Source organism: Trachypithecus francoisi, unplaced genomic scaffold (genome assembly GCF_009764315.1).
Source record: "Trachypithecus francoisi isolate TF-2019V2 unplaced genomic scaffold, Tfra_2.0 Contig01579, whole genome shotgun sequence".
NCBI classification, from domain to species: Eukaryota; Metazoa; Chordata; class Mammalia; order Primates; family Cercopithecidae; genus Trachypithecus; species Trachypithecus francoisi.
The window spans coordinates 26,310,080-26,337,865 of record NW_022681442.1 but is presented as its reverse complement, the minus strand read 5'-3'; the positions used below and the strand labels follow the sequence as shown (position 1 = coordinate 26,337,865).

The 27,786-nt window shown below is 40.2% G+C and overlaps 1 protein-coding gene across 1 annotated transcript in view; it reads left to right on the top strand.

Moving 5' to 3' along the window:
• Window positions 1-27,786, top strand: part of SORCS3 (sortilin related VPS10 domain containing receptor 3) — a 616,841-nt gene that overhangs the window by 534,499 nt on the left and 54,556 nt on the right. Inside the window, exons 15-16 of the mRNA XM_033183483.1 lie at window positions 18,734-18,851; window positions 19,854-19,987. Of these exons, the coding sequence (XP_033039374.1) occupies window positions 18,734-18,851; window positions 19,854-19,987 (252 nt within the window). The remainder of the gene's footprint in view (window positions 1-18,733; window positions 18,852-19,853; window positions 19,988-27,786) is intronic.

Below are 27,786 nucleotides of genomic sequence, written 5' to 3'. Positions count from 1 at the left end.
TTGTTTGTTTGAGGCAGGGTCTCACTCTGTCGCCCAGGTTGGAGTGCAGTGATGCAGTCATGGTTCACTGCAGCCTTGACCTCCCAGGCTCAGTGATCCTCCTACTTCAGCCTCCCAAGTAGCTGGGACTACAGGTGCATGCTACCATTCCTGTCAAATTTTTATATTTTTTATAGAGGTGGGATTTTGCCATGCTGCACAGGCTGGTCTTGAACTCCTGACCTCAAGTGATCTGCCCACCTCAGCCACCCAATTTGCTGCAATTACAGGCACATGCGCCAGTGTGCCTGGCCAGTATGGGAAGCATTTTAGTTGCCATTAGATATCAAAGATGTGATTGAAGACAGAGTGGCTATAAAGGGGTTCACAGCTATACAGAGAATAGGGAGCAAGGACATTCCTGATGGGTGGAACAGTGTGAGAAGACATGGAGTGGTAGGAATGTGCTGGACACTAGAGGAAGTGAGAGGTGAAAAGGGCTAGAGATACCTTTGGCTAGAGCCAATTGCCTTGTTGACTCCTCTTATAAATCCAATTGTAATTGGCATAAATCTCTGATTAATTGTTCCACCAGCAGGACTAACAGCCAAAGTGAAGCGGAGAGAGATCATTTTGCTTAGAAAATTATATGAACCCCAAAGCTGCAGAGGTTTTTTTTTGTTTTTTTGTTTTTGTTTTTTTTTTTTTAAATGAAGCCTTTCCACTTAAAAAACTGTGACCACATGCCTAGCAGGGATCATTCTTTTAAATACAGCCTTAGCACAATGCAGAGGCTCAGCCCTGAGCTTAAATGCATTGTTTAGCCTCTAGTAACTGCATCCGATAAAGTTGTTGAAAATGAACCAGAGCTGCTTCCATTGATCTGTTTTTCAATTCTCTGTTGTTTGCTGGAAGAGCCTGATTTTACTTTGCCCAAAGTAAGTCATTCGAGTAATCGGCAAATCTGGTGGAACTCCCAAGTCATCACCTCTCAGGCTGGCTGCTTGATTCATAACCTTCAGATTGTCACCAGGCCTGCCAGCAACTCAGAGGCACACTCTCGTTTGTGCCAATGAATACAAAAGCAGAATGCATGCCTGCAGAAAGGGTATTGGATGATGGTAGGGTATACTGGGGACTGGCAACAGCCTGGAAGGAAAAAGCTTATTTTGATCAACAGATTGCTGTGTGGGCTCAGGAGGAGGGATGGTATAGTGGCTGAGAGCATGGGCTTTGGAGATTCACTTTCCAGGGAAGATGCTCAGCTCGCTGTTGACCACCTATGTGACTTTAGTACCTTGCTTCACTCTGCTCTGAGCTCCCATTTTCTCATGTGGTTGTGAGGATTAAATGAAAGAATAACCTCTATTGAAGAACATTGGAGATGTTGGTAATCTCCATGATCTAATGATCAAGAAACAGGCCACTTGCAGGGAAGAACTTCAGCCAACTAGAGCAGGGGTAGGCAGACTTCTTCTGTAAAGGGCCACACGGTAAAGATTTTAGGCTTTGCTGGCCACAGGGCTTTTGTTGCAACTACTCAAACCTAGTGGGTGAAAACAGCCTTAGACAGTATGGAGACAATTGGGCGTCAGTGTGTTCCAATAAAACTTTATGAACACTGAATCTTAAATTTCATATAATTTTCACATGCATGTCATAAAATACAATTCTTCACTTGCTTTTGCCCCCAACCATTTAAAATGTAAAAATAACTTTCAGCTTGTAGGCCGTTCAAAACATAGAGCTGGCCAGACATGGCCCATGGGTTGTAATTTGACCCTGAACAAGAATGCCCATGGGGTTTTATCCATTGTAAATATATTAAAAATATCATTTGAATTTTTGACACATTTTTACATACTTCCCGTATCTATAAATTGCTTCACCAATTGCATTTCCTAATAAAGTGTTGAAAATATATTTTTTATGAAATGGCTTAGAAGTTTCCTTATTTCTTTTTTTTTTTTTTCATTTTTTTAAATTATACTTTAAGTTCTAGGGTACATGTGCACAACATGCAGGTTTGTTACATATGTATACTTGTGCCATGTTGGTGTGCTGCACCCATCAACTCGTCAGCACCCATCAACTCGTCATTTACATCAGGTATAACTCCCAGTGCCATCCCTCCCCCCTCCCCACTCCCCACAATAGGCCCCGATGTGTGATGTTCCCCTTCCAGAGTCCAAGTGATCTCATTGTTCAATTCCCACTTATGAGTGAGAACATGCGGTGTTTGGTTTTCTGTTCTTGGCGATAGTTTGCTGAGAATGATGGTTTCCAGCTGCATCCATGTCCCTACAAAGGACACGAACTCATCTTTTTTTGTGGCTGCATAGTATTCCATGGTGTATATGTGCCACATTTTCTTAATCCAGTCTGTCACTGATGGACATTTGAGTTGATTCCAAGTCTTTGCTATTGTGAATAGTGCCGCAATAAATATACATATGCATGTGTCTTTATAGCAGCATGATTTATAATGCTTTGGGTATATACCCAGTAATGGGATGGCTGGGTCATATGGTATTTCTAGTTCTAGATCCTTGAGGAATCGCCATACTGTTTTCCACAATGGTTGAACCAGTTTACAGTCCCACCAACAGTGCAAAAGTGTTCCTATTTCTCCACATCCTCTCCAGCACCTGTTGTTTCCTGACTTTTTAATGATTGCCATTCTAACTGGTATGAGATGGTATCTCATTGTGGTTTTGATTTGTATTTCTCTGATGGCCAGTGATGATGAGCATTTTTTCATGTGTCTGTTGGCTGTATGCATGTCTTCTTTTAAGAAATGTCTGTTCATATCCTTTGCCCACTCTTTTTGATGGGGTTGCTTATTTTCTTTAAAAAAGTTTTATTGAGGTATAATTGATATACACAAAATTGCACATATTTAATGTATACATTTTGATGAGTTTGGATGTATACATACACCCATGACCATCACCACAATCATGGTTACTAAACATATCCCATCACCTCCAAAAATTACCTTTTGTTCTTTCGTGAGTTTTTTTGGTAAGAACATATAACGTGAGTTCTGTCCTCTTGGTGTATTTTAAAGTGTACAATAATGTATTGCTAAATACAGGCACTATGTTGTACATCAGATTTCTGGAACTTACTCATCTTGCATAATTGGAACTTTATGCGCATTGAAGAACTCTTCATTTTCTCCTCCTCCAGCTCATGGCAATTCTTCTATTCTCTGCTTCTATGAGTTTGACTATTTTAGATACCTTATGTAAGTAGAATCATAAAGTATATATCCTTCGATGATTGGCTTTTTTCACCCAGCATAATGTCCTCTTGGTTCACCAGTGTTGTCACAAATGGTACATTCAGCTTTTGTTAAAAAAATAATAAAAAAAAACACTCTTCATTTCTTATCAAAACCCCACATATAAGTCTCACCTCTTTCAGGAAGCCCAAGTTCTTTCTCATTTCCTTATATTGAATTCCTTTCATGGGGTTCACAGTGACTCACAGGTTTATCTTGCTTGGTGTGTACTTTTTCCAATGGAGCCAACATTTGCAATATCAGAAACATCTGGCAGCACTAAGTCCAACTCCCTGTAGTCCAACATTCTGCTGAAGCTGCATGGCAACTGCTGACTTTGGACAGGGTATGCTGTTTCTGCCCCAACCCTCACCTGGTGTACACATGTCCTCTCCGGCCGTTCCATTTCACTCCTTGTTCATTGAAGTTGCCCTCCTGCTCTGTAAGATTTAAATTTGTGATTCACAATTCAGATTCTGTATCTGCAATTTCATAACTATATGATTGTCTTACAGGTTTTTGTTGAAATTTAAGAAATACCAAATAATGCAAAGAATAATATTACAAAGCTTGTGTACCCACCACCTGAAAATAATAAATATTAACCTGTTATCACTTTGATTCAGATTTTTAAATAAAATATACAGGAAATCCCAGATAGATTTGATAATAATGATATTTTCATTATTGTCCATCTCAGACTTACTATCCTTACTCCTTCCACAAACCCTTCTAGAACATATGTTGACACTTTTAGCACTTATGTATTCATAGAAATATATGTGGTATCATTTTATATGTTTTTTTAAATGTATAATTTATAAAAATAATATTCTTCTACATGATTTTTCCCTTCAATATTATCTATCTGGGGTCATATCCATCTGATACAGGTACTTTTCATGCTATATGGCATGTTGTCATGATATAAATATGCACAATTTATTTACCTATTTTCTTATCAATGGAAATTTAGGTTATTTCTAGCTATGTGCTCTTACAAACAGTATTACCACATCTTTATGTATGCCTCCAGATACACACATGGAAGAAGTTCCCTGAGCTGCAAGCCAGAAGTGGAATTGGTGGATCATGGTGAATTGGCATTATCACAAATAATGCACTCTTAATATGCACCAATATTGCAATAATAATTCTTGCACTATTTTCTGATTGTTTTGCACGTTGATTATCTTTGCAGATAGAATGCCAGGGCTTTTTATTTGTTCTGTAAGATTGAGGAGGCTTGCAACTGTGTCTTATTTATTATCCCCCATAGCACTGAACATAATTGTCCTCATGCATAGGTGATGCTCAGCAAATATACGGTAAGTAACTATTGGACTGGATGGCAAACTATTTAAGAGCAGATACCAAACTTTATACTTTTTCTGATTCTTCTTATTTTTTGGTTCAGGAATTGACACAAAGTAGGAAACTGAGAAATGTCATGACATTTTAATGACATAAGAAAACACAGTGTCCCTCTTTCCCTTCCTCTCTTATAGCTCTTTTAATTTCCCCATCTTTCCTCCTGTCTAAATCCCATCTCAAATATCCGTCTTCTCCCTTGTTTCCATCTCTTAGATTCTCTGTTATTGCTCAACTCCAGACTCATCTACAGGTTCGCAGACCACATTTTCTCACCCACAGTTGTGGACCTTAAACTTTCAAGCCCATTAAAGGGATTTCGTTAGTTTTGAGAAAAGAATCAAAGTTGTTCGGACACAGGATGATTTCTTTTTGTTCATCTTAGAAATCATTTTCCTTTCTTTTGTTTCTTCTCTTCCAATGCTTTTTAGTCTCTTTCTCGGTTTTCCTTCTACCATCCTCTTCCCCCCATACTTATTTTCAAGACTTTTAATCTTTGCCACTTTCCACCACCTTGCTAATCATTGTATTGTGTAACTAACACAGGCTCCACTTGCAGGATTCTTGCTGTTGATCCCCTGCCTATTTCTATTAAGGTCTAGTTCATGTCTGGCCTTTGCTCAATGCAATTCGCCCTGTAGCCACTGACCTCCTTTACCACTAATCCCATGTACACCCTAATGGCAAAACAATCAGGTGGCATGGACACACACCAAAAGCCAAGAATGTGGCCTGAATTTCTGGAGACCAACAGCTGTTGTCTGCTGATGTCTGGCCTTGCCACAACTCTGCTCTTTCTGCTTTGATTTGAAATCTGTCCTCAGCAGCTTCCTTCATGGAGGGAGGGAAATGAGGAGGGGTTTTCGAGGCAGAGGCAAGAGGAGGCACGGGGAGCCAGGCCTTTCAGAGAGAACTGAACTCTTACAGGAACATTTAGAAGAGGATTCAGGAGTCCACATGAATCAAATGTTGCTGTTACAAGAATATTTATTATTTCTTTACTCAACAATACCTATTGATAGACTATTACAAGGCAGGCACTGTTTTAAGAGTTCTAGAAGCTGGGCTAGGGCATAAACAAAATAGTCAAAGTCATTGTTAAGAAGTTCCATCCCCAGTAGAGGAAAGATCAATTTTGAATGAGGTTTACTTCAGTTCTGGCATTCATGGAATCAGTTCTATAATCCAATTCTGAGCTTTTTAAATGGTGGTGGTGCTGGTGCTGGTGGTGGTGTGTGTATCTATGTAAAGAAAAGGAGAGAAAAAAAATGGGGTAGATAGATAGTGCTAAAGCCTAAGGGCTTCAGGGTACCTCTAACTTCCAAAGATCCTAACCCTGGCTTCAGTTTGATTTTTGCTTATTGCCTAGTCTGAGGAAGAATAACATGCCAATGAATCAAAGGAGCATCACAGAATATTAAAAGCGTTACCTCCAGTGAGGCTTTTATTTTCTTATCTACAGATTTTTTTAGTTTTCAAATTTTTCATGATGAGAGTGCATTATTTTTGTAATGAGAAAAAGGGAAATCATTTACCAAAATGATAAATTTAAAATGACATAAAAAAAAAATCTCCCAGATAATGAAAGAGAAGGGTTGCATTTGAGTTTATCCTGATGATGATGTGGGTAACTCTTACTCTACCTTTGAGGTTGTGATCTGAAGGAAGAAAGAGCCTCGACTCTGTACCATCACTTCCCAGTGCTAACCAATGCCCTGACTAAATTAATACTAAATCATTTCAAATAAACATACTACTAGAACCCAGTAAGAGGTAAGAATGGGAAATAGACAAATTCTACTTGTAAAATAAAATTTCAGGAAATCGCTAAATAGTGGCTTCTGATGAAACAGTTCTCTAAATAATTTCTTCAAGGTCATCTGGTTAATTTATGCTGCATTTGTAAGTTATTGTGTATTTTAAAAATTAATGAAAGATTTAATTATAGCAGGGTTTCCTGTGACCTTTTGTGAAGTGACTTCATCATAAATCTGCAGGCATTTTAGAACTGTTTTCCAGGTTTGTAATAATTTGCTCTCAAATTAATGACATCCAGGCAGTAAATGGAGTTGAAGCTGGGTGAAAGGATTGAGTCAGGATTTGTAGTTACCTAGCAATGGCTAATTCTGAGTCCTGGATGAAGGTGGCAGAGGAGATGGTGTATGACTCACCGGAATCCACAGCACGTTTAACTATTTGCTTAGAGGAATGAGAAATAAATCCAGTGTGTCAATAGGGAGAAGTTGTGTGTATCCAGAGTAGGTCACTGGAGAGCAGTTGATTGCAGTTCATTTACCTACATATGAATGTAGGGAAACCCCTGGACCGATGGGAGAATTTCTGCTCTTCCCTCACTTCTAGCAGGGGTTCTTCTTTATTTGTAAATTGAGGGCCTTTGCCTGTCCTCAGCTTGCTGGCTACCCATGAAACCCATTTTAGACTCTATCACCCTAGTATTTCCGACTTTCACCCACACAAGTAGCTCAATGAGCAGCATAGTTAAGCTGTCTCTGGATAGGAGTAGGCTCATTTCATCCTTGTCCCTGTCATTCTAATGATTCATTTGATCCAACAGAGTGAGGAGAAAGGCTGTGCAGGGGAATGCCACTTCTTAGCACATCAAAGAAGATCCTCTGTCTTAGAAGAAACTGGTAGTACACATCTACAGTTACAGAGAGTGGCAAGCTGGAGTTTGGAAAATGCAGAGCACCCTTTAGACGCAGGAGCCTGGGAGAAGAGCCAGTGAAATCTGGAAAGTCAGTCTTGGCTGAAGCCTTTCCTAGTTAACTGCAGCCCTGGATGTGAGTCACTTCTCTGCTCTGCATTCCTCAAGTTTTCATGGTGCTGTGGTCACATATGGCACACCATGACTCTGCCTGCAAGCTGAAAAAGTTTCCCATGAAGAGCAGTCAGCTTGGAAGAGAGAGCTGGCTGTCAGGAGACTTGGGTTCCAGTTCTTTATGTCCTTGAGCAGGCCTTAGTTTCCCCAGCTAGCATGTGAAGAGGGACGGTCAGAAGCTCATTCCTAAAGACCCCTCCAGCACTGAAACTTTGTAATTCCGTTTGTTCTTTCGTATACCTCAGGGATTCCCAACTGAAGGCCAATAGCTCAGAGTCAAGTACATCATTCTTCATGCAGCAGATGCTTTAGACGTTGAGACAAATAGGGTCATAATTGGAACTTTCTAGGTAACCTCTTCTCTGCAGATTTCTCCTTTTTTCCTCCAACTGTACTTTCACTTTTATATACTTCAAGGCATTTCTGCCTTTTATGCAAACAGGCTATTAGGAGCTGGAGGTAAGAAAATCCCATTGCCCATACCCCGGTGCCAAACTGTGCCGTTAAATGATTGCTTATGAGTCATGAAGGACTTAAAAAAGAGTAACAGCCTTGCTGAAAATGCACATTGCTGAGAATTGTTTTAGAATGATTGCTGCAAACGCCTAAGTTTGACCCCTGGCTTCATCATTTACTTGCTGTGTAACCTTGTCAGATGAGTTATTTAACTTTTTTGAACCTCAGTTTCCTCATCTGTTAAATGGGAATAATAAATAAAATGAGATGATCCATGCATAGTGGTTAGCATACCCTTAGTGTTCAATAATTTCTCCCTAATGTAGATAATATTAATTAGTATTATTATTTTTGAGATGGAGTCTCGCTCTGTTACCTAGGCTGGAGTGCAGATCTCAGCTCACTGCAACCTCTGCCTCCTGAGTTCAAGCAATTCTCCTGCCTCAGCCTCCTGAGTGGCTGGGATTACAGGTGTGTGCCACCATGCCAAGCTAATTTTTGTATTTTTGGTAGAGATGGGGTTTCACCATATTGGTCAGGATAGTCTCGATCTCCTGACCTTATGACCTGCCCGCCTCAGCCTCCCAAAGTGCTGGAATTTCAGGCGTGAGCCACTGCACTTGGCCTAGTAATATTAATTATTATTGTTATTTGACTGAGATCTGCTGATCTACTGTTTGCAAAGTCTTATGGGTAGGGATCATGGGGATATAAAAGCATAAGGCACACTGTCTGCCCAAAAAAATAGTTAGACATCCAGCAAAGACAAAGTAAATAATCGTAGTATATAACTATACTAATAATTATCTTAAATAATTAATTTGTTAATTTATAGCAATCACTATAAAATACAACTCAATATCATGTTAGATACTGCTATTTTCCTCATTTTGCACACGAGGAAAGTAAGTTTAAAGTGTGTAAGGAACCCTCTGTAGTTCCAGGATTGGGGCTCTCATCTGGGCCATCTAATATGAACACTTTTGTGCTTAAGCACTTTATTCTACAGCCGCTCAGACAATAAATATATGACAAGCACCTGTGACGCATAAGGCACAACTTGTGTGAGTTGGCAAAGTTCTAAAAAATTAAAATCTAGCAAAGAGAATAAGACATTTACGTGCATATGCTATGATTTTTCATACATTTTGGAAGTGCTGTAGGTCATACCCAAAATACAGATAAAATGCTACAGAAATTCAGGGGAGAGTGATTTTATTTTCTTCTGAGGATGGAAAAGAAGCAAGGAGGAAAGATCAGGGAGGATATAATAGAAAAGTAGTATTTGAATTAGAATTAAAAGGAAAAACTTACAAAGAAAATATAATAATCTCAAAACCTGTACAGTTTTGTGGTTATATAATATAAAGACTATAAAACATGCAAGGAGAAATGAAAGGTTTGCAGTCATAGGAAAACATTTTGATAAACCTCACTTAGAAACCAATAGACCAAGTAGTCCAAAGGTTAGAATGATTTTGAATATTGAATAACATTTTGAGAAAGCTTGATTTAAAGCAGCAGTCCCCAACCTTTTTGGCACCAGGGACTGGTTTCCTGGAAGACAGTTTTCCATGGATGAGGGTGCAGGTAGGGGATGTTGATTTCGGGAAGAAACTGTTCCACCTCAGATCATCAGGCATTAGATTCTCATAGGGAATGCACAACCTAGATCCTTTGCATGTGCAGTTCACAGTAGGGTTCACGCTCCTATGAGAATCCAGTGCCACAGTTGACCTGACAGGAGACAGAGTTCAGGCAGTAATGCTCGCTCCCTGGCCACTCACTTCCTGCTGTGTGGTCCTGTTCCTAAACATTTAATATATTTTAACATATTGACCATACACTGAGCCAAATACAAAGTCTAGACTACTTTCAAAGAGCTGATTATCATTGAAACCACATTCTCTTTAAATATTTGCAATTAAATTAGAGACTTTAAATAAAATGATAGTGATGAAAACAAAGAATAAAAACCTCACAGTTTTTCATATTCTATGTGACTTCCATGCCCATACTCACATTAATAAATTTGTATGCCTTTGAAAAGAAAAAGGAGGAAACCTCATATATTTGGAAAGAAAACCATGAGTTCTTTATGATTCATTTTGTTTCTTAAAGAGGAAATAAGGATGGTCTCTAGGAAATATTTAGATTTGAAAAGCTTTTCTCCTGCCCCTTTTATCCCCCAACCAAAACCTACTATCTATATTTTGACTTAAGGCTTACAGAATGAGTAGGAGTTGGACAAGACAAGGTGTGGGGTAAGCCGTTACACGCAGACGAAAATCAGGTTGAGGACTGGGTCTCTCGATGCAGAGGCTTCTAGCCTGAAGACTGGCAGTCCAGTCAAGGCAGTAACAGAAGGAAGAAACTCAGGAAGGGGCTGGCAGAGTTGGCTTCGCCCTGCTCTGTTTCTGAAGATGTTATTCCAGCAGATGGAAATGGGATAGTTGAGAACTCGAGTTGCAGGTACTGGAGTCTCTGAGGACAGAAAAGAAGGACATCCCAGTTGTGAGTCAATGGCAATACGATATTATCTTAGTTGAGTTTGATCAAAGATGCACTCAATAGTCAGCCTGCAGTGAAGTCCACTAATATAACTCCCACAGTGCTGTTTGTTCTTCCTTTTCGATGTTTTTTAGTGACTTCCTAGGAACAAATTCTGATTCTTTCTTGAAGGATTGTGGTCAACCATTCTCTTCTTAAAACTTCTCTCAGCTTTCATAACTATGCATAAAAGTTGGCATAATTGGGAGGCTAAAAAAAGAATCAAATGACTATGCAGGGGAGAATCAGGTAACCCAGGGCTGCTCTCCTATAAAGAGGAAAACATCTTTACAGAGCCTAGTCCTCTAATTACATTTAGTGTGGCATTCTTTCCACCTGAATTATAGCAATTATATACAGAGATCCCCTTTGAAATCATGTAATTAATGAGTAGCTAACCCTCTCTGTGTATAGAATTCTAATGAAGTCTTATTTTTGTGAACTGCCTCCCTCCCTCAAATTAATTACTCCCCTTCCTGAAAGACTTACTCAGGTCTGAATGGTGGATTAAAGGAGGTGGGTTATTTAGGGTCCCAGTAAATCATATTTGTTTGTGGAATCCTAGCACAGTCCGGGGTGACAAGGGACAGAGCATTTGCTGCAATATCTTGTCTGAGATTGTTTCTGTCCTTCTATATTCCAAATAATACACAACTCAGCCACATTCTTTGACCCAGAAATAAGGGCAGTTGAAGCTATTACCTCAATTTTGGAAGAAGTGAATGATTTTGTTAGATTAATTCTATCATTAATCAACCCAGAACTATTTATTAAGCATCTGTTATATGAAAGAAGTGCCAGTGCAGACAAAGATGAATGACTGTAATAGATAAATCCTTTGTGTACAGGGTTACCAGGAGATGGATAGCTTGTATACTTTGAGGTAGACGTGGGGGTTGAAAGATAATAAACTCTTAGAAATGGTCTTGAAAAGGCCACATTCCATGTAGGCTATTTCTGCAACTCATTCTTTGAACATGTGTCACTGATTTCAAATAATCTTTTATTAAAAAAGATGAATCCTTGAGAGATGAAGTGATTTGCTCAAGGTCACCTAATTAATTTTATGGCAGACCATGTCTAAGAAAAGCCAAGTCTTGTATTTCCCTGCCCAGTACTCTTGCGACCTTGCCCAGACCACCCATATGTTAACAACAATTCAAGAGCACAGGAAGACCATCTGTAACCAGAGTCACATTAGCAGTGTAGGCATTTAGAATCAGAGGAGTTTTAGAAAAAGACAGCGATGGCCTCTTAAGTTTGTAGAGTCCAAGAAGAAGGTGAATCTTGAGTGGTTGTCAAAAACTCTCATGAAAAATCCAGGTGGAAAGGTAAAAGGAAAGAGAAAAACGGGAGTTATAAATTTTAATTGATTTTTTTTTTTCTGAAAATCTATATAGTGAGAAATAGCATAGAGAATTCATTTATTTTGTTCCTGTGGTTGGGAGCAACTTCCTCAGGAAACCAAAGGGTAGGCTACCTGTTTCCAAGTGGTCATCTATATTTATATATGAGGTGTTCACTTTCTCCAAGGCTCACTAGGAAGATGTCAAATAAAAAAAGGAAGTCATCTCTACCAAAAATACAAAAAATTAGCCGGGCATGGTTGCGGGCGGCTGTAGTCCCAGCTACTAGGGAGGCTGAAACAGGAGAATGGCCTGAACCTGGCAGGTGGAGCTTGCAGTGAGCCGAGATGGTACCACTGCACTCCAGCAACCTGGGCAAGAGTACGAGAGTCCATCTCAAAAATAAAAAAAAAAAAAAAAAGAAAGTCCCAACATGTGAAGTTAGTAAGTACCTTGAAAAAGGGACTTTGAGCCAAGCCTATTGAAAGTCCTTGATGAGAAAGTCCTTGGATGAGTCTATGAGGATTCCAACAGTAAAAATGATGATGATGGTAATAAACATTTGTTGTCTATTGTGATTTTCAAAATTTTCACCCACATTATCTCACATGATGGGGGTTTGATTATGTTGGTGAAAATATGCTTTGAGTTTAAAAAGGGGGCTAGGAATGGGTTTCTGAAAAAGGATGTCAAAATAGTTTATCTTGGTAATTGCAGGGAAGTGGGATTTAATAACAGTGGGTTTGGCCATACTAAGAATTAGTTTCTCTTTGACAAAGACCTGAGAATGAAATTCCAGACTCTAGAATTGCCTTGTTTTTTTCTGTTGGCATTCAATGATCAATTGGCCATTCTTTTTTAAGCAGCTATTATTGATAGGTTCCATAGGATACAAAGAAGTACTAAAAGTATCCCCAGCCTTAAGAAGCTTTTTAATTAGTTGACAAAAATTTCACCAAAGGTACAGGAAATTTCTGAAATTCTGGATTGGTGCTCTAGAGAAGTTGTTCCCAAAATATGGTCCTAGGGCCAGCAACATCAGCATCGCCTGGGACTTACTAGAAATTCAAATACTTAGGTACCTCAGATGCACTAATAAGAAACTCTGGGAGTGAGACATTCTATGTTTAACAAGCCCTGTAGATGATTCTGATGTAGACGTTGGAGAACCTCTGGTCTAGAGACAACAGGACCATTTGAGCTTCTGAAGAAAGAGCTCAGTGTTGCCAGAGGAATCACAGAGGACTTTTTGAAATAAGTATCACCTGATTTGAGAATTATAGTATCCTTTTAAAGATGCTCCATGCCTTTGGTTCTTCCATCTTAGCCATCTCTTGGGCTTTAATATTCCATTGATACATGAACCATTTTGTTCCCTCCGTAAAAGTACTACACGTATGAGGAGTGTGCTGTACCTATTTTGCTGGTAACAGGCTCTCCTTAAGAGGAGTATTTCTAGCAGATGAGAAACTTTTTTCTGGAACTTGATTATTTTCAAAATTATTATTATCAATTAGAAGCAGTCTGGATTTTCTCTTTTCCTAATTCAGGATCAAGAGGACCTTCTCGGTGTTTATCACTCCAAAGTGATGGACATGGTTTACGATGATGGCCCACTTCAATTTCTCTGTTGGTTTCTTACTTCCACAGATCTTGTTGTAAATTTTAACATCTGTTCCTTGGGTATTCATGAAAAGAGAAGAAAAATACTTGAATTGGTTCTTAATTTCATCCCCTGCTTATTTTGTTATGTTTCTGTCCTTTCTTCAGCTTCCATAGGCTCTAATCAGAAGAGCAATGATTTAATGTGATATTGAACAGAATTAGGGAAGCTGGGTCTATACAAAAGAGACCGTGTGTCTGAGTCATTTATGCCCCATAGGAAAGGACCCACAATGAACTTTGCTCTTCCCAGAGCTGACAATGGGTGGATTGGTGGGGAATACATTAATGTCTGAAAGTTGCCAGGGGGTTTTACCCCACTGATCTTATTTGGGGTCCATTGAGAAAATGAGCAAAGCTCATAATCCTACCAGTGTTTAAGTGATTAAAATTTTGCATCTGATACACGAAAGTGACTTCAAGGTACAGCAGACTAGCACACTCCTGAGTGAACATATTAGTGTGTCAGTTTACAGTTTGGGGAAAGACCTGGGAAACACAATATAAGGAAATCTGTGAAGAAGCCAAAGAAATGTACATGAAAGGAATGTACCTGTGAGGACTACAAAACAGAACAATCTGAACAAGTCTGTAAGTCCTGACTGAGCACCTATTCTTTTTTTTTTTTTTTTTTTTCTTTTTTTTTTTTATTATACTTTAAGTTCTAGGGTACATGTGCATAACGTTTATATCATGTATAACTCCCCAATGCAATCCCTCCCTCCTCCCCCCTCCCCATGATAGGCCCCAGTGTGTGATGTTCCCCTTCCCGAGTCCAAGTGATCTCATTGTTCAGTTCCCACCTATGAGTGAGAACATGCGGTGTTTGGTTTTCTCTTCTTGTGATAGTTTGCTAAGAATGATGGTTTCCAGCTGCATCCATGTCCCTACAAAGGACGCAAACTCATCCTTTTTTATGGCTGCATAGTATTCCATGGTGTATATGTGCCACATTTTCTTAATCCTATGTTCTGTCCTGAAATGAGCACTCTGAGATCAGTAATGGATAGCTCAAAGAGTTGGAAAGACCACCAACATGGCATTCGTAGAGGCTAGAGGCTTGGGGTCAGTTAGGCTGTACACATGGATGACGCTTGCATGCTACTCCGTATCTGCCCTGGGAATTGATCAAGCCTGAGGAAGTTTTATGCTTACTAACTTTTGAGCATCTCTTGCTCCTGTTGTTAGAACCTTTGTCTGTTAGAAAGTTCCCTCACGGGCTTGGTGTGGTGGCTCACACCTGTAGTCCCAGCACTTTGGGAGGCTGAGGCAGGCAGATCACCAGAGGTCGGGAGTTCAAGACCAGCCTGACCAACATGGAGAAACACTGTCTCTACTTAAAAAAGTACAAAATTAGCCAGGTGTGGTGGCACACGCCTGTAATCCCAGGTACTTGGGAGGCTGAGGCAGGAGAATTGCTTGGACCAGGGAGGTGGAGGTTGTGGTGAGCCGAGATTGCACCATGGCACTCCAGTCTGGGCATCAAGAGTGAAACTCTGTTAAAAAAAAAAAAAAAAAGAAGAAGAAAGTTCTCTCACATTTTATAAATTTTCACACTTTTATTTTTGGTTATTTTTTACATGCAAGAGAGCTCCCTAGAATATCCACCTACTGCTCTTCCCTCACTGCACTCTCCTATGTCACGTCCTGGTTAACCAGCCTTAGTTCTTACACTGCATTTTGGGTAGATGAAAGTGGTCTTGGATCATATTGCCACCTGTATTAGTTTTCTGTGGCTGTTGTAACAAATTTAGTGGCTTAAAAGAACAGACATTTATTCTCTTTTAGTTCTGGAGTTTAGAGTCCACAATGAAAAGGTCAACAGGCCTCTACTACCCCTGGGGCTGTAGCAGAGAATTCATTCTTTGCTTCTTCCATCTTCCTGAAGTTCCAGGTGTTCTTTGGCTTGGGCTGCATAACTCCAATTTTGGCATCTGTCTGCACATGGCCTTCTGCTCACTGCATGCTACTCATCTTTGTGTCTTTTATAATGATAGTTGCCATTGGATTTAGAGCCCACCCTGATAATCCAAGATGATCTCAACTCAAGACCCTTGATTTACAAGTGCAAAGATGCTTTTCCCACGTAAGGTCACATTCACAGTTCCAGGGAATAGGAAGTGGTCATATCTTATTGCAGGTCACCATTCAATGCAGTGCACCATCTTAATCACTCTCTTCTTCAGTGGTCCTTAAACTTTAGGAACTATGAACCCCTTTGAATAATCTGACAAAATATATGTGATTTTTATTTATAGATAAATACATATATGCTGATAAGCACATTTTTGTTTGTTTAAAATTTAAGCAGATTCATACTTCACCACCACTACCAAAGCCCATGTACTGTAGATTCAGACACTCAGTCTATATCCTTCTTGAATGGTAGCAGCCAAAAGCAACCACAATTTTCCTGGTGATCTAGTTAGTGTAGAAAAGACCAGGTTATTGCCTCTTTGGTTCTAGATAATACATACAATTCTGTTAATGCATTTCAAGATCACGTTAAATATTTTATGTCTCCCTGAAGTGTTCACATTGTGTATGGAAACTCTTAAGCTGCTATGATTATTACTATTAAACCTGAAAAGTACCAAGCCCCATTTCATTTATCCAGTACTTATGCAATTACCATGGAGAGGATCTAGCTAAAATTTCTCTGGGTTACATCACACCTTATTAAGTTGAGCCTATCTTTAGTCTGTCACGACCTTATTGAGTCTTGCTTCTGCCATCGAGCATATTGAGTGCTTCCTCCAGCTTTATGTCATCAAAAAGTTCAATTTCCAATGATGACCATTATTTTCATGTCTTCAAGTCATTAATAAAAATGATGAACAACAAAGAGCAGACAAAAGAACCCTGCAGCAGACTACTCACACCTCCCTCTTGGTTGATTTTAATGTCTTAATTAGGTACTGTTCAGCCACGTAATTTTACCGAGTACCTGGCTCATATTTTCTCAATCTTTTTGTCAAGATTCCTATGACAGACCCTGTTCAAATGCCATGCTGGTATCCAGGTAAATCATGTGCTTCACATTTTCCTCTTCTGTCTGCCTAGTAACCTTTTCATAGAAAGGAATGTGGTTAATCTGACATGACGTCTTTTGTAATCCAGGAAGTAAATTTAAACTATTTGGAGTCAGCAGAAATATTTGGTTTAGCATCATTAACATACTGCACTAGGCCGGGCGCGGTGGCTCAAGCCTGTAATCCCAGCACTTTGGGAGGCTGAGACGGGCGGATCACGAAGTCAGGAGATCGAGACCATCCTGGCTAACACTGTGAAACCCTGTCTCTACTAAAAAATACAAAAACCTAGCCGGGCGAGGTGGCGGACGCCTGTAGTCCCAGCTACTCCTCGGGAGGCTGAGGCAGGAGAATGGCGTGAACCTGGGAGGCGGAACTTGCAGTGAGACTGAGATCCGGCCACTGCACTCCAGCCTGGGCGACAGAGTGAGACTCTGTCTCAAAACAAAACAAAACAAAACAAAACAAAACAAAACAAAAAAAACATACTGCACTAGGAGTATTCCAGTCAGAGAAGACTTACTGGTGGAAGTGGCATCTGAATACGACAGTTTTGAAGGCTTGATAGAGATAAAAATAGATATCTGTCAAGGTCTCCTCCCACTGTTTTTTTGTTTGTTTGTTTGTTTCATTTTCCCTTGATGAGCTTATCAGTTTAACTGTCCTCTCTTCAAACAAGCAAAAATGTTTGATAAGAAAGAGCTGTTTTGTTAAAGATTTAAAATGGACTGACTTCTATGTAAAATGAATTCAGAGCTAAGAAATGGAAATAATTTAGTGGATGACCTGGCATCGATGAATTGGATTTGGAAACTACTGGATTTAGCAAGAATGCAAGAGAACAGAGAGAACCCAGGGAGAGGGAGTTAGGTTTGCTTTACTCCACAGTGTCAGCTGCCTATGGTGGGTATTCTAGGCTCAGAGCTTCTGCTACCCCATGCTGAGCTTAGATCCATACAAAACCCATGTAGTTTTACTAAAGGAGAGATCCTGTCTCTCTTTCAAAGTCTGCTTAATTTTCTTTTAGATAAGGCTCTAAAAGGTTTTATTTAACTTTTATCTGAAGCACATTCAAAATTGATCCTGAGATGTATTGTAAATTGGATGATCTACAAAAACAACTCTATATTCTTACTCATTCACAAGTTTTGTCAGTCTCTACCTTTCCCATAAGCATCCTCATCTTTTAAAGAGCATAAGAAAATGACCCAGGAAGAGATTTAATCTTGTAGGTGTCACCATAACAGTATCTGAACTTGGGCAGAGGAAAATCCAGGGCTGGTAGTGTGATTAAGTCTTGCTGAAATGGAAGCCATCCAATTCCTTGAAAGACTTCAGTTGTTTTAAGTTCGCAGCATGATCGGTCTCCCCTTTACATCACTATGATAGATGTCTTGCATTGTAATTGCAAGACATGCCACCCGAGTAGAGTATGGATGATCAGTCTTTTTTTTTCTATTTTTCTAGAAACAATTGATCATTCGTATTTATAGGGCAATCAACTGCTGGGCTTTGAAAAGGTCAGTATTGATTATCTAAGTCACAGATGGTGTGCTTCTTTACTATACATAACTATGAGTTCCTTTTATGAGTCTGCTGTGATTTTTTTTTTCTTTTCAGGGAAGGAGGAGGGAGGGTAGGTATTTATGTGTGTTAAACATTGGGAATTTCAACTAACACACTTAAATTCAACCAGGACATTGCAGTTGGCAAAGTTGTACTTTAAATTAGCAAATTCACTCCTTCTACCCCAACATACATATGTATAATCCACTTTACAGATGAGGAAACTGAGTCCCTGTCAGTGGACATGGGTAGGTAAAATGCCAGTGCTTGCATTAAGGAGAAATGGGAAGACTGTTTATCTAAATCTGAACAAGGGTTTTATATGGGTGGTGAGTTTGGGACTACCGATTCCAATTTTTTTCTTTACTGGGCTTTCTATATTTTAAATGCTTCCTGTAATAGACATATAGGACTTTTGCAATTTAAAACATGATCGATTTAAAACCGGCTGTGAATGACATGCCAGTTGGTTGAGTTGTATGGATAGTGGGCTTTCTTCTCAATGGCCCTCAAGGAACTCACTTTGGAAGAACAACTAAAGTCCAGACTGCAGTGAATCTCTATCTCCTTCCCAGTTTCTTTGCATTAGTGACTGACTATGGGACCTTCTCCACTTGTCTCTCCCACTCCTCCCCTAAACGCTTAGAGTTTTTGGCCACTTCAGCCTCCGCTCCGAATGGCAATTGGTGAAAGTAGACTACAAATCTATCTTCAGCCGGCATTGCACCAAGGAGGACTATCAGACCTGGCACCTGCTCAATCAGGTACACCCCAGGGAGGCGGACTGCTGGCTTCTAGGAGGAGGAACTAGTGCAAGCCCAGTTGGGTCTTATCTGAGCCTTCCTATTTAGGGGAGGAAGGTAGTGGGTCATCTGAGGTCACGGGTGTGGATTTGAAGAAAAGGGTGAAACACACTCAGGTCCAGTAGGGCCGGATGATATTTAGGAACCATCTCGCACCCTGGGATCCTATCTACTAATTGAAATCACTGAGCTGCCTGGGGGAAAGGTGATGATGATAACCTGGGGTTTTAGCTCTATCCATGGAGAAGTGAGCTTTTTACAGCTAGAAGGCCTCCAAGAGTTGCTCATTTTATCTGCCAATGTGGAGGGCGAGAGCATTTCTCAGACTGGCCTGAAATAAGGGCCCCAGAGCACTGGGAACAGGTCCACTGAGAAAGGGTGTTGGGGTGAGTAGGTATAGCAATGGTAGCTATTTACTGCTGTGAGAAACAAGCAGGCTTCTGCATTCTTCAGAACCACTGGGTTCTTGTAATTTGTATCAACTTCTCCTTTTTTTTGTCCTTGACTGGGAATTAGGATTTGGGCATGGTCATTTATCATAGAGAGGGAACATTTTGGGTCAACTTCAATTTCCCTCTGAAGATGATATGAAAAATGTGCCAGAAATGGGCTCCTTTCCACTAGAATTGCTACTGAAGCCATTTGGGCAAATGCCTGGTGGTCTGCAAAGATGCCCGGAGTCCTTACATTCTCCATGGAGGTGGAGCAGAAACAGGATGATGTAGACATCACTGGCTTGGGTGGGTGGAGGGTAGAAGTGGGCCCACCTCCCGTAATGTTCCTTTTATGTAGTAGTAAAAGATTAGCACTTATTCTTGAAACTCCTGGATCATTACTGAGAATGAGACTGCTACATAAAGTACCTAAATGAGAATGAACAGGCGAATGCTTCTTGTTGACAACTGGTTTATTTCACCACCTTTTTGTTTTTCTGTCTCTCTCACTATGGAATTTCTCTCTAAGGGAGAGCCTTGTGTCATGGGAGAAAGGAAAATATTCAAGAAACGTAAGCCAGGAGCTCAGTGTGCCCTGGGCCGAGAGCACTCAGGATCAGTGGTCTCAGAACCCTGTGTCTGTGCCAACTGGGACTTCGAGTGGTGAGTTTTTTGGCATTCTTATTACCAATTCCAACCAGGTCTTCACCTGTCTGTGGGGTGGGGTCGGCTGAAGATGAAGTTAGGAAAGGAAGCATGACACAGAGATGCGAGGTGTATCTGCTGGCCTGTGGGCCCAACCATCCCAGTTACTGGGCCAGATGGGAAGTCTGCATCTCTGGAAGGAGGACAGGCTGAGGCATTTTCACAGAGAGGGTCACTGCTCCATCAGAGCAGCATCTCCAGGGGGGGCTTCTTCTCATCTGCAGTGAGCAGCTGTATTGGAAAGTACTGGAGAAGTTGGGCCGGGCACTGACAGAGGTTAGAGAGCTACTGCCTTGCTGTTGCCTCCAGGCACGTGCACGCTGTGCTCTTCCACGTGACCTCTCTCTTATTTCCTTTTTCTCCACCTAGTAACAGCAACAGAGAACAACTTTAAATCTCACTTAATGAAATTCAAATCTCACCTATAGACAGTTACTCCCAAATTTCCAAATATTTACCTCTAGCCCTGGCATCCCCCTTCTCTTCGTTGGACACATTTGTGTCTGGCTATCTACTCAGCATTCATCTCCTCTTGGTTCACTACCAGGGATATCAAACTTAAGGCAGCCAAAGCAAAGCTTTTCTTGAATCCCCCTCATTGGAAGGAGTCCCTTGCCCAGTTTTTCCAACTGCAATAAAACACACAGCTATCCACTCAGTTGCCAGAAGGGCTTGGTTTCTCCTTTTCTTTCACTGTCAGATCCAGGCCATCTGCAAGTCCTTGCAGTTTCTACCCCCAAAACACATTCTAACTCAAAGCACTTCTTTCCATCTCGCAGCTGTCTGTATCACTGCAGGAATCGAACTCTCTCCACATCTACCCTTGTCACTTAAAATTCATTCTCCTCACAGCAACTGAGATGGTATTTTAAAAACTCAAACCATATCTTATCACTATTACACTTAAAATACTCCAGTATCTTCCCCCTCCCTTAAAATACAATCGGATCTTCTTTCCTTAGCTTCCTCCATTGTGGGTGATTTGGCCCTGCAATTACCTTCATGTCTAAATTCCTTACTGTTCTTACCGTATTCACTGTATTGCAACCACATTACCATCTCCTGCACCTTTATTAATCCTGGCTCATTCCTAGCAGAGGGAGCAGAAAATGCAAGAATTTCTTCCAAATCTTAGCATGACCGGCGCCTTTGAGGCACTCATGTCTCAGCAAAAATATCAGCTTCTAAGAAATGCCATCTGAGACTACCTAATCTCACCTATACCCTGGCACAGTCTAGCATATCCCTGTTTTATTGTCTCCTTAGTATTAATTGCCATACAAAATGAACATGTTTTTGATTGTTCTACTGTCACCTATCTTTCTCCAGTAGAATGTAAGTGCTGTGAATGCAAGAGTTTTAGACTTCCCTTCTGTCTGCATCCACAGTGCCTGGCCCGTGGTAAACATTCAATAAATAGTTGTAGCATGTTTCTGAACGTCATTCCTTTTAGGAGGGTCAAAAACCTCCCCAATTCTGGGAATGGGTACATAGGACTCTGATCCCAGCTGGATGAATTCTTCCTCTGCATTACAATAAAAAGCTAAAGTTCAATTTGAATATTTTGGTAGCCCATCCCAGCTTTGTCTTTGTTAAAGGACAAAACTAAGGACTTGGACATTGGCCTTTAAACTTGGGAGGGGCAGGGCAATGATAGAGCTGAATTTGGGCTTCTCTGGCATCAAATAGCCAAAGTGAGTCCAAGTGGGCACAGGGCAGCTGCCCCTGAATGGCAGCCTCACTCCTTCCAGCCTCATTTAATCCAGCTGGTTTTTTAGCTTGATTTGTACTAGAAACTATCCTTTGTTTCCCACTTTCTGCTAAGAATATACCTGGAAGCCAGAGGAGTGACTCTGACTGCTCTCCACCTGTTCTTCATCCTTAAACTCATACCTGGGAAAGCATGGCTTCAGTGAAATTCATGAAAATGAGACATGCTAAATAGAATTTAAATTTGATTAGCAGGGTCCTTTCTGTGACCATTTTGAGCCCTTGGGAACAAAGTATATTTTCACATAGTGAAAAATATTTTCAGTTATTAATCATGATTAAGCAAAAATAGTCATAGCAATGAGTGCAGTAGGCTACTCAAAATTATGGCTTGTGACATATTGATGTCAACCTGAATATTCAGAATATTAATTTCAGGCTTCCTTATGTCCTTCTGCAGACTAACTCCATTGAGGCATACTGTCTTTGAATTTGTCATGGTACATATTCTCCTGTGTCTCTGTGTGCTATAATAGACCCTCACCCATTGCTGGGTAGCATCACAAGTGAGAAGAAATAAGAACTGTAAAATATTTTCTCATCAGTAATTCCAGTAACATTTACTGGTCTGGGCAAAAATTCTAGCACTGATAGTCACAGTTTTTGACCTTGGCAAATTTTCTTAATCTTTGTGACTTCATCTCTACAGCTGCAAAATAAAAATACATAACCTCTACCTCACCGATCCTAAGGAAGAACGAATGAATTAATATACTAATATACATCATTAATATAGATAAGGCGTTTATCCTACTGACGTACAACATAGAAATACAACATATGCTAGCTATTGCTGCTGCTATTGCTGCTGTTGTTATTCTTATACCCTAGGGTTAAGTGGTCCCTATGGTATTTTTGCAAGTAAACCAAAGTTTATACATCCAAATAAGCACTGTTTTCAGAGTAGTATCTTGGGGTCATATCCATTTACTTAGATACTGGTGGCCTTGCTCAAAGTATTTCTGAACGCTTCTTTAGGGAGTGCTGTCAGAATCCAACTATAAGTAAAGCATGGTGGGAGAGGTGAGGGGGAGCCTTTACCAGGCCTTCTGTGGGTCTCATACTTGCACTGGTAGAGGTACCATGTGGATCCAAGACGCTGTAATGTCAGGATCTTTATTATTGCCATTTTAATGAGAAGAAACATCTTGGATATAGGTTACTTGATCGAAGTTACATCCCTGGGAGAAAATGAGCCGGGGTTCAAGTGCAGATCTAGTTAAATTCACATTCTCTCCTCCACACCCTGCCATTTCTCAATAAATCAAACAAGTCTTTATTATTTTAGATTCATTTTGCTTCAGAAAAAAAAATAGAGTTTCCAACTTTAGTTACTCTAAAATTAAAACTCATCCCCAAATGACTTGGGTTTACTGCTGTTGATGAAATATAAGGTAGAATATTTCCTTAACACTAAAACAATTTCCGTTGAAGTAGTTTTGACCATTGGTACTAGAATCATAATAGGTGTATGGTCTTCAAAAATATTTTATAAAATTTTTTTTGATATATAAGGTGGTGTATGTTTGCATTTCTCTAACCAATCACACCTCATATTAAAAAGAATATAGGAGAACCACTTGAGTAGAGTGGAGAAGTAGACAAGGCTTGATGCTGGGTTTGTGGTCATAATCTCAGAACACACACACACACACAAAATCACATGGCCTATAAAGTTTTTTTTACTACTACTGAGTAGAGGAGAAGTTGTTTTTGATTACTGAAATTTCTGAATTATTTACAGTGATTTTTGGGGGGACAATGAGACTGAATATTTGAAATTGTCTTCTTGTTTTTAAGTTAACTTCAGTAACCATAGTGATTGGTTAAAAGATACAGTTTTTCCATGAAATACATTTTGTCTGTTTGCTGGTCTTTAATGCTAATGCTAGAAATCAGCATATGGCCTATAGCCTTGTCCCCTTCTCAGTTGTCCTCTCTAGCAGGAAGTATTAATAGCAAAGGCATCTGAAATGCCCAGTGCAGTTAGTACCAGTGATTATCATGCACAGTCCATTTAGATGTTTCCCTAGGCCAAATCAGGGCAGGTTCATTTGATTGATCTAGGAAAAGTTCAAGCCTCAGAGACAGCAGAGAGAGGGTATCACCTACTTCAATCAGTTTGGGAAGGAAGAGTAAAGACTGCAGAGGATGGATTAAATGTCTTCATGTTGATGGAAGAATTGAGGAGTGCAACCTGGATTCACCGAGGGAAGATATCTTCTACCTCTGTCCCTCTTCTGCAAGAAAAGAGGAGGTTTTCTAGACTCTCAGAAGCATTTCTTCGTAGCAAAACATTCACTTCCACAACTTTCTCCAGAGCAAGTATCAGTAATAAGTATGAATTCTGCATAAAGATCGATGTTTCAACATAAGAGCCTCATAAATCCGCCAGCCTCAAGCGTACCCTAGAGAGCCACTTTGCAGCAACCTCCATCATGGTGCTGGATAAGGACCAGGAACAAATCCTTATTGAGAGTAAAGGTTATTAGAGACCATCAGGTAGTCAGAAAAGGTGCACGAGGCGGCTCCTCTAAAGTCAAAGGAGGGCTCTTGAGAGGGAGTAGCCCTCCAGGAGACCTGAATTCACTTGTTCAGTAAGAAACCGGTTGAACCAGAGATTATTATGCCCACAAGTTATTTTCTTTCACTCATTCACCTAACTTCTCTCTCAACAAAAACTTTTACTGAGCACCTACTATGTAGCAGATGTTTTACCAAATCTTTGAGATGAATTATCTTTTTTTTTTTTTTTTTTTTTTTTTTGAGATGGAGTCTCGCAGTCGCCCAGGCTGGAGTGCAGTGGCCGGATCTCAGCTCACTGCAAGCTCCGCCTCCCGGGTTTACGCCATTCTCCTGCCTCAGCCTCCCGAGTAGCTGGGACTACAGGCGCCCGCCAACTCGCCCGGCTAGTTTTTTCTATTTTTTAGTAGAGACGGGGTTTCGCCGTGTTAGCCAGGATGGTCTCGATCTCCTGACCTCGCGATCCACCCGTCTCGGCCTCCCAAAGTGCTGGGAATACAGGCTTGAGCCACCGCGCCCGGCCGAGATGAGTTATCGTAATCTTCTCAATGAACTCCCAGAAGGAGAGTCTGCTATTATAGACATTTTATAGATAAAGGAATGGAACACAGAGATGTTAGGTAATTCACTCAGGATAATATTATTCTGACTTCAGAGTCCTGAGTCTTATTATATTTTACAGGCTACCTCCATGTCCCATACAGCACTACGTCCACAAAGCAAGTTTATCAAGTGGTGATGTAGAAGACAGGGGAGGAGATTTGGGGGTGTCACAGCACATACATTCAGATGTATCCGAAGTACATTAATCTAGTGGCTCCCCAGAGTCAGCTTGAGTACTCTGCATATGGAGCACAAGCAAGGATGTGTTTCCACAGTGGACAAGTCAGAGGATAAACAAGACAATAAACAATGTATACAAAAGAGTTATTGCACTAAAAGAAGGCATAGCAGAAAATAATGAGTATAATGCTGAATTTTATTGTCCAAAGCTATCATAGTCACATGTGGTTATTTGCATTAAAAAGAAATAAAAAATGTTATTCCTTCATTGTACTAGTTAGGGGCTACCATATTAGCTTAATATAAAATATTTCTCTTATAATAGAAAGTTCTATTGAACAGCACTGGTTCTGACTGTATGTGCTATAGATACACAAAACAGAGAACAAACAGATCACTGTGGACTGAAGTAATCATGGAAGGCTTCCTGCAGGAGGTGGCGATGGGACTGTGTAGACTTCCTGCTGAAGAAGAAAAGAAAAATAGGCAGTACTTCAAAGAAATAAATAAGAGACTGAGAAAACAGAAAGAAAACATAAACTTAAAGAAAACAGATATATAAGAAGGTTGTTGGTGGGTAAAGGGATAAGGCAGATGGACAGCATGGAATTAAATTCGGAGAAATATTTGAGGAATGATTGTTGGATTTTCCAAGCAATTTCTGAAATGGTTTGGATATAATTGTAATTTTTCTTTACGGCCGTATTTGGGCTTATGTCTTAGCTAAATGATGATGTTAATGATTAATCCATTGTTTTTGTTGCTCTTGGGCCTGCTTGTGTTTGTTGAGTGCTCAGTCCATGCCTACCAAGAACCTCTATCTGCCTAATCCCAAACCTACCATGCTATCCTGCCTGCTAAAGTGGAACAGGGTAGGGTGCCTGTAGATCACTAGTACTGGAATCTCAACTGGCAGATGGGAGGATGGAGAAATGGGAATCAGGGAGGCTGTGATATGGCTGTGAGTGGTCTGAGAGCCCCTGCAGCTTGTCTGGAAGAGACCATGACTTCTTGGTTGGCTCCAAGAGTCTCAGAATGTCATTCCTGGGGACTAGGGGTCTCCTTGATGAGCCCTATGGGATTGGACTCATGCTGAACAGGGATCAGGAGTCTCCATTATCACCTCTGCCACTGCCAGCTGTGTACAATCTTTGGCATAATCATTTCTCCCCTTTTTGCTTTTCTTTTCCAGTCTGCCAACTTAGGAGATTGGATCCAAGAATGAAAGTATCCCTTCCTATTTTGACATGCAGAGTTTTATTATTATTATTATTATTATTATTATTATTATTATTTCTACACTGTCCTGGCTATCCCTCCTTTAGAATCTAAGCCTTTTCCCTGGATGGAATTTGGAAGACATACAGGTTCCTAGAAATGAAAAAGTTGTTTCTAAACTTTTAGGACTTCTAAAGCTGTTATAGTGGAGAAAGACATAGAGGTGACTTATTTCTTGAAGGAAAATGTGTGTATGTTTGCAGAATCTGCAGCAGCAGACTTCCCCGAGGCAAATCAAACTTTCTGGTGCATTCTGTCCAAACTTCACAATTCAACAGAAAAACGCCTTTCCCCAGGAAGCTGGAGCAACAGCTGGAACTGCTTGTTTGTCTAATCATGCAGACTTCGGAGCTAGGAAGGAGGTTGGGCTGTATGAGATATTTTAATATACATTTAGGAGAAATTAATGAAGACGTCCACAGCTTGGAGGCAGCCAGTTTCCACTAATGTTGTTAAATATTAATGAAATTCTTTTACTCTTTGGGGCAAAGCAACATGCCTGGTGCACCTTTTAAAATTACTGCATTGCTAACAGGTAGCAGAGCTGAACAGAACTGCTAAACACAGTTACATTTAGCAAAGACCATTAAGATGTTTCTTTCATTCTTAAAATTGCTTAAGAGAGAGCACCTTTCCTTCATAGGAAGGTAATCCCTAGGATTAGTAAGACATTCAATAGATTTACCTCAGAAAACAACTGGAGAATTTTTGAGAAGGTAGTAAGGATACACCACAGCCCAATATTTCCACAGATAAATAATGCTTAGAAATAAGTAATTCAGGCCAGGAACATGGGCTCACGCCTGTAATCCCAGTACTTGGGGAGGTTGAGGTGGGCAGATCACTTGAGGTCAGGAGTTTGATACCATCCTAGCCCACATGGCGAAACCCCATCTCTACTAAAAATACAAAAATTAGCTTGGCATGATGGTGGGTGCCTGTAATCCCAGCTACTCGGGAGGCTGAGGCTGGAGAATCACTTGAACCTGGGAGTTGGAGGTTTCAGTGAGCTGAAATTGCGTCACTGCACTGCAGCCTGGGTGACAGAGCGAGACACCATATCAAAAAATAAAAATAAAAAAAGAGAGAAATAAGAGATCCAGCAGTGTGCTGATAAATATTTAACTGCTGGCTCTCTGGAAACAAACAAATTAATACTCCCTGATTAATGGTATCTGCTGATCATCATACATATTCCCATCATGGCAGATTTCAAGCTACCAACCTGACATGAGTGAACACAGAACTGGGGAGAGATAGCTAGTACCCCAACATTATATAATATTCCCACCATACAGATACATGGATGTAAAGCACCTCAATAGCATGGACGTTAGAATGATAGAATAGGTTTTATATAATATAGTATATATTATATAGAATATTAAAATATAGTAATCAGG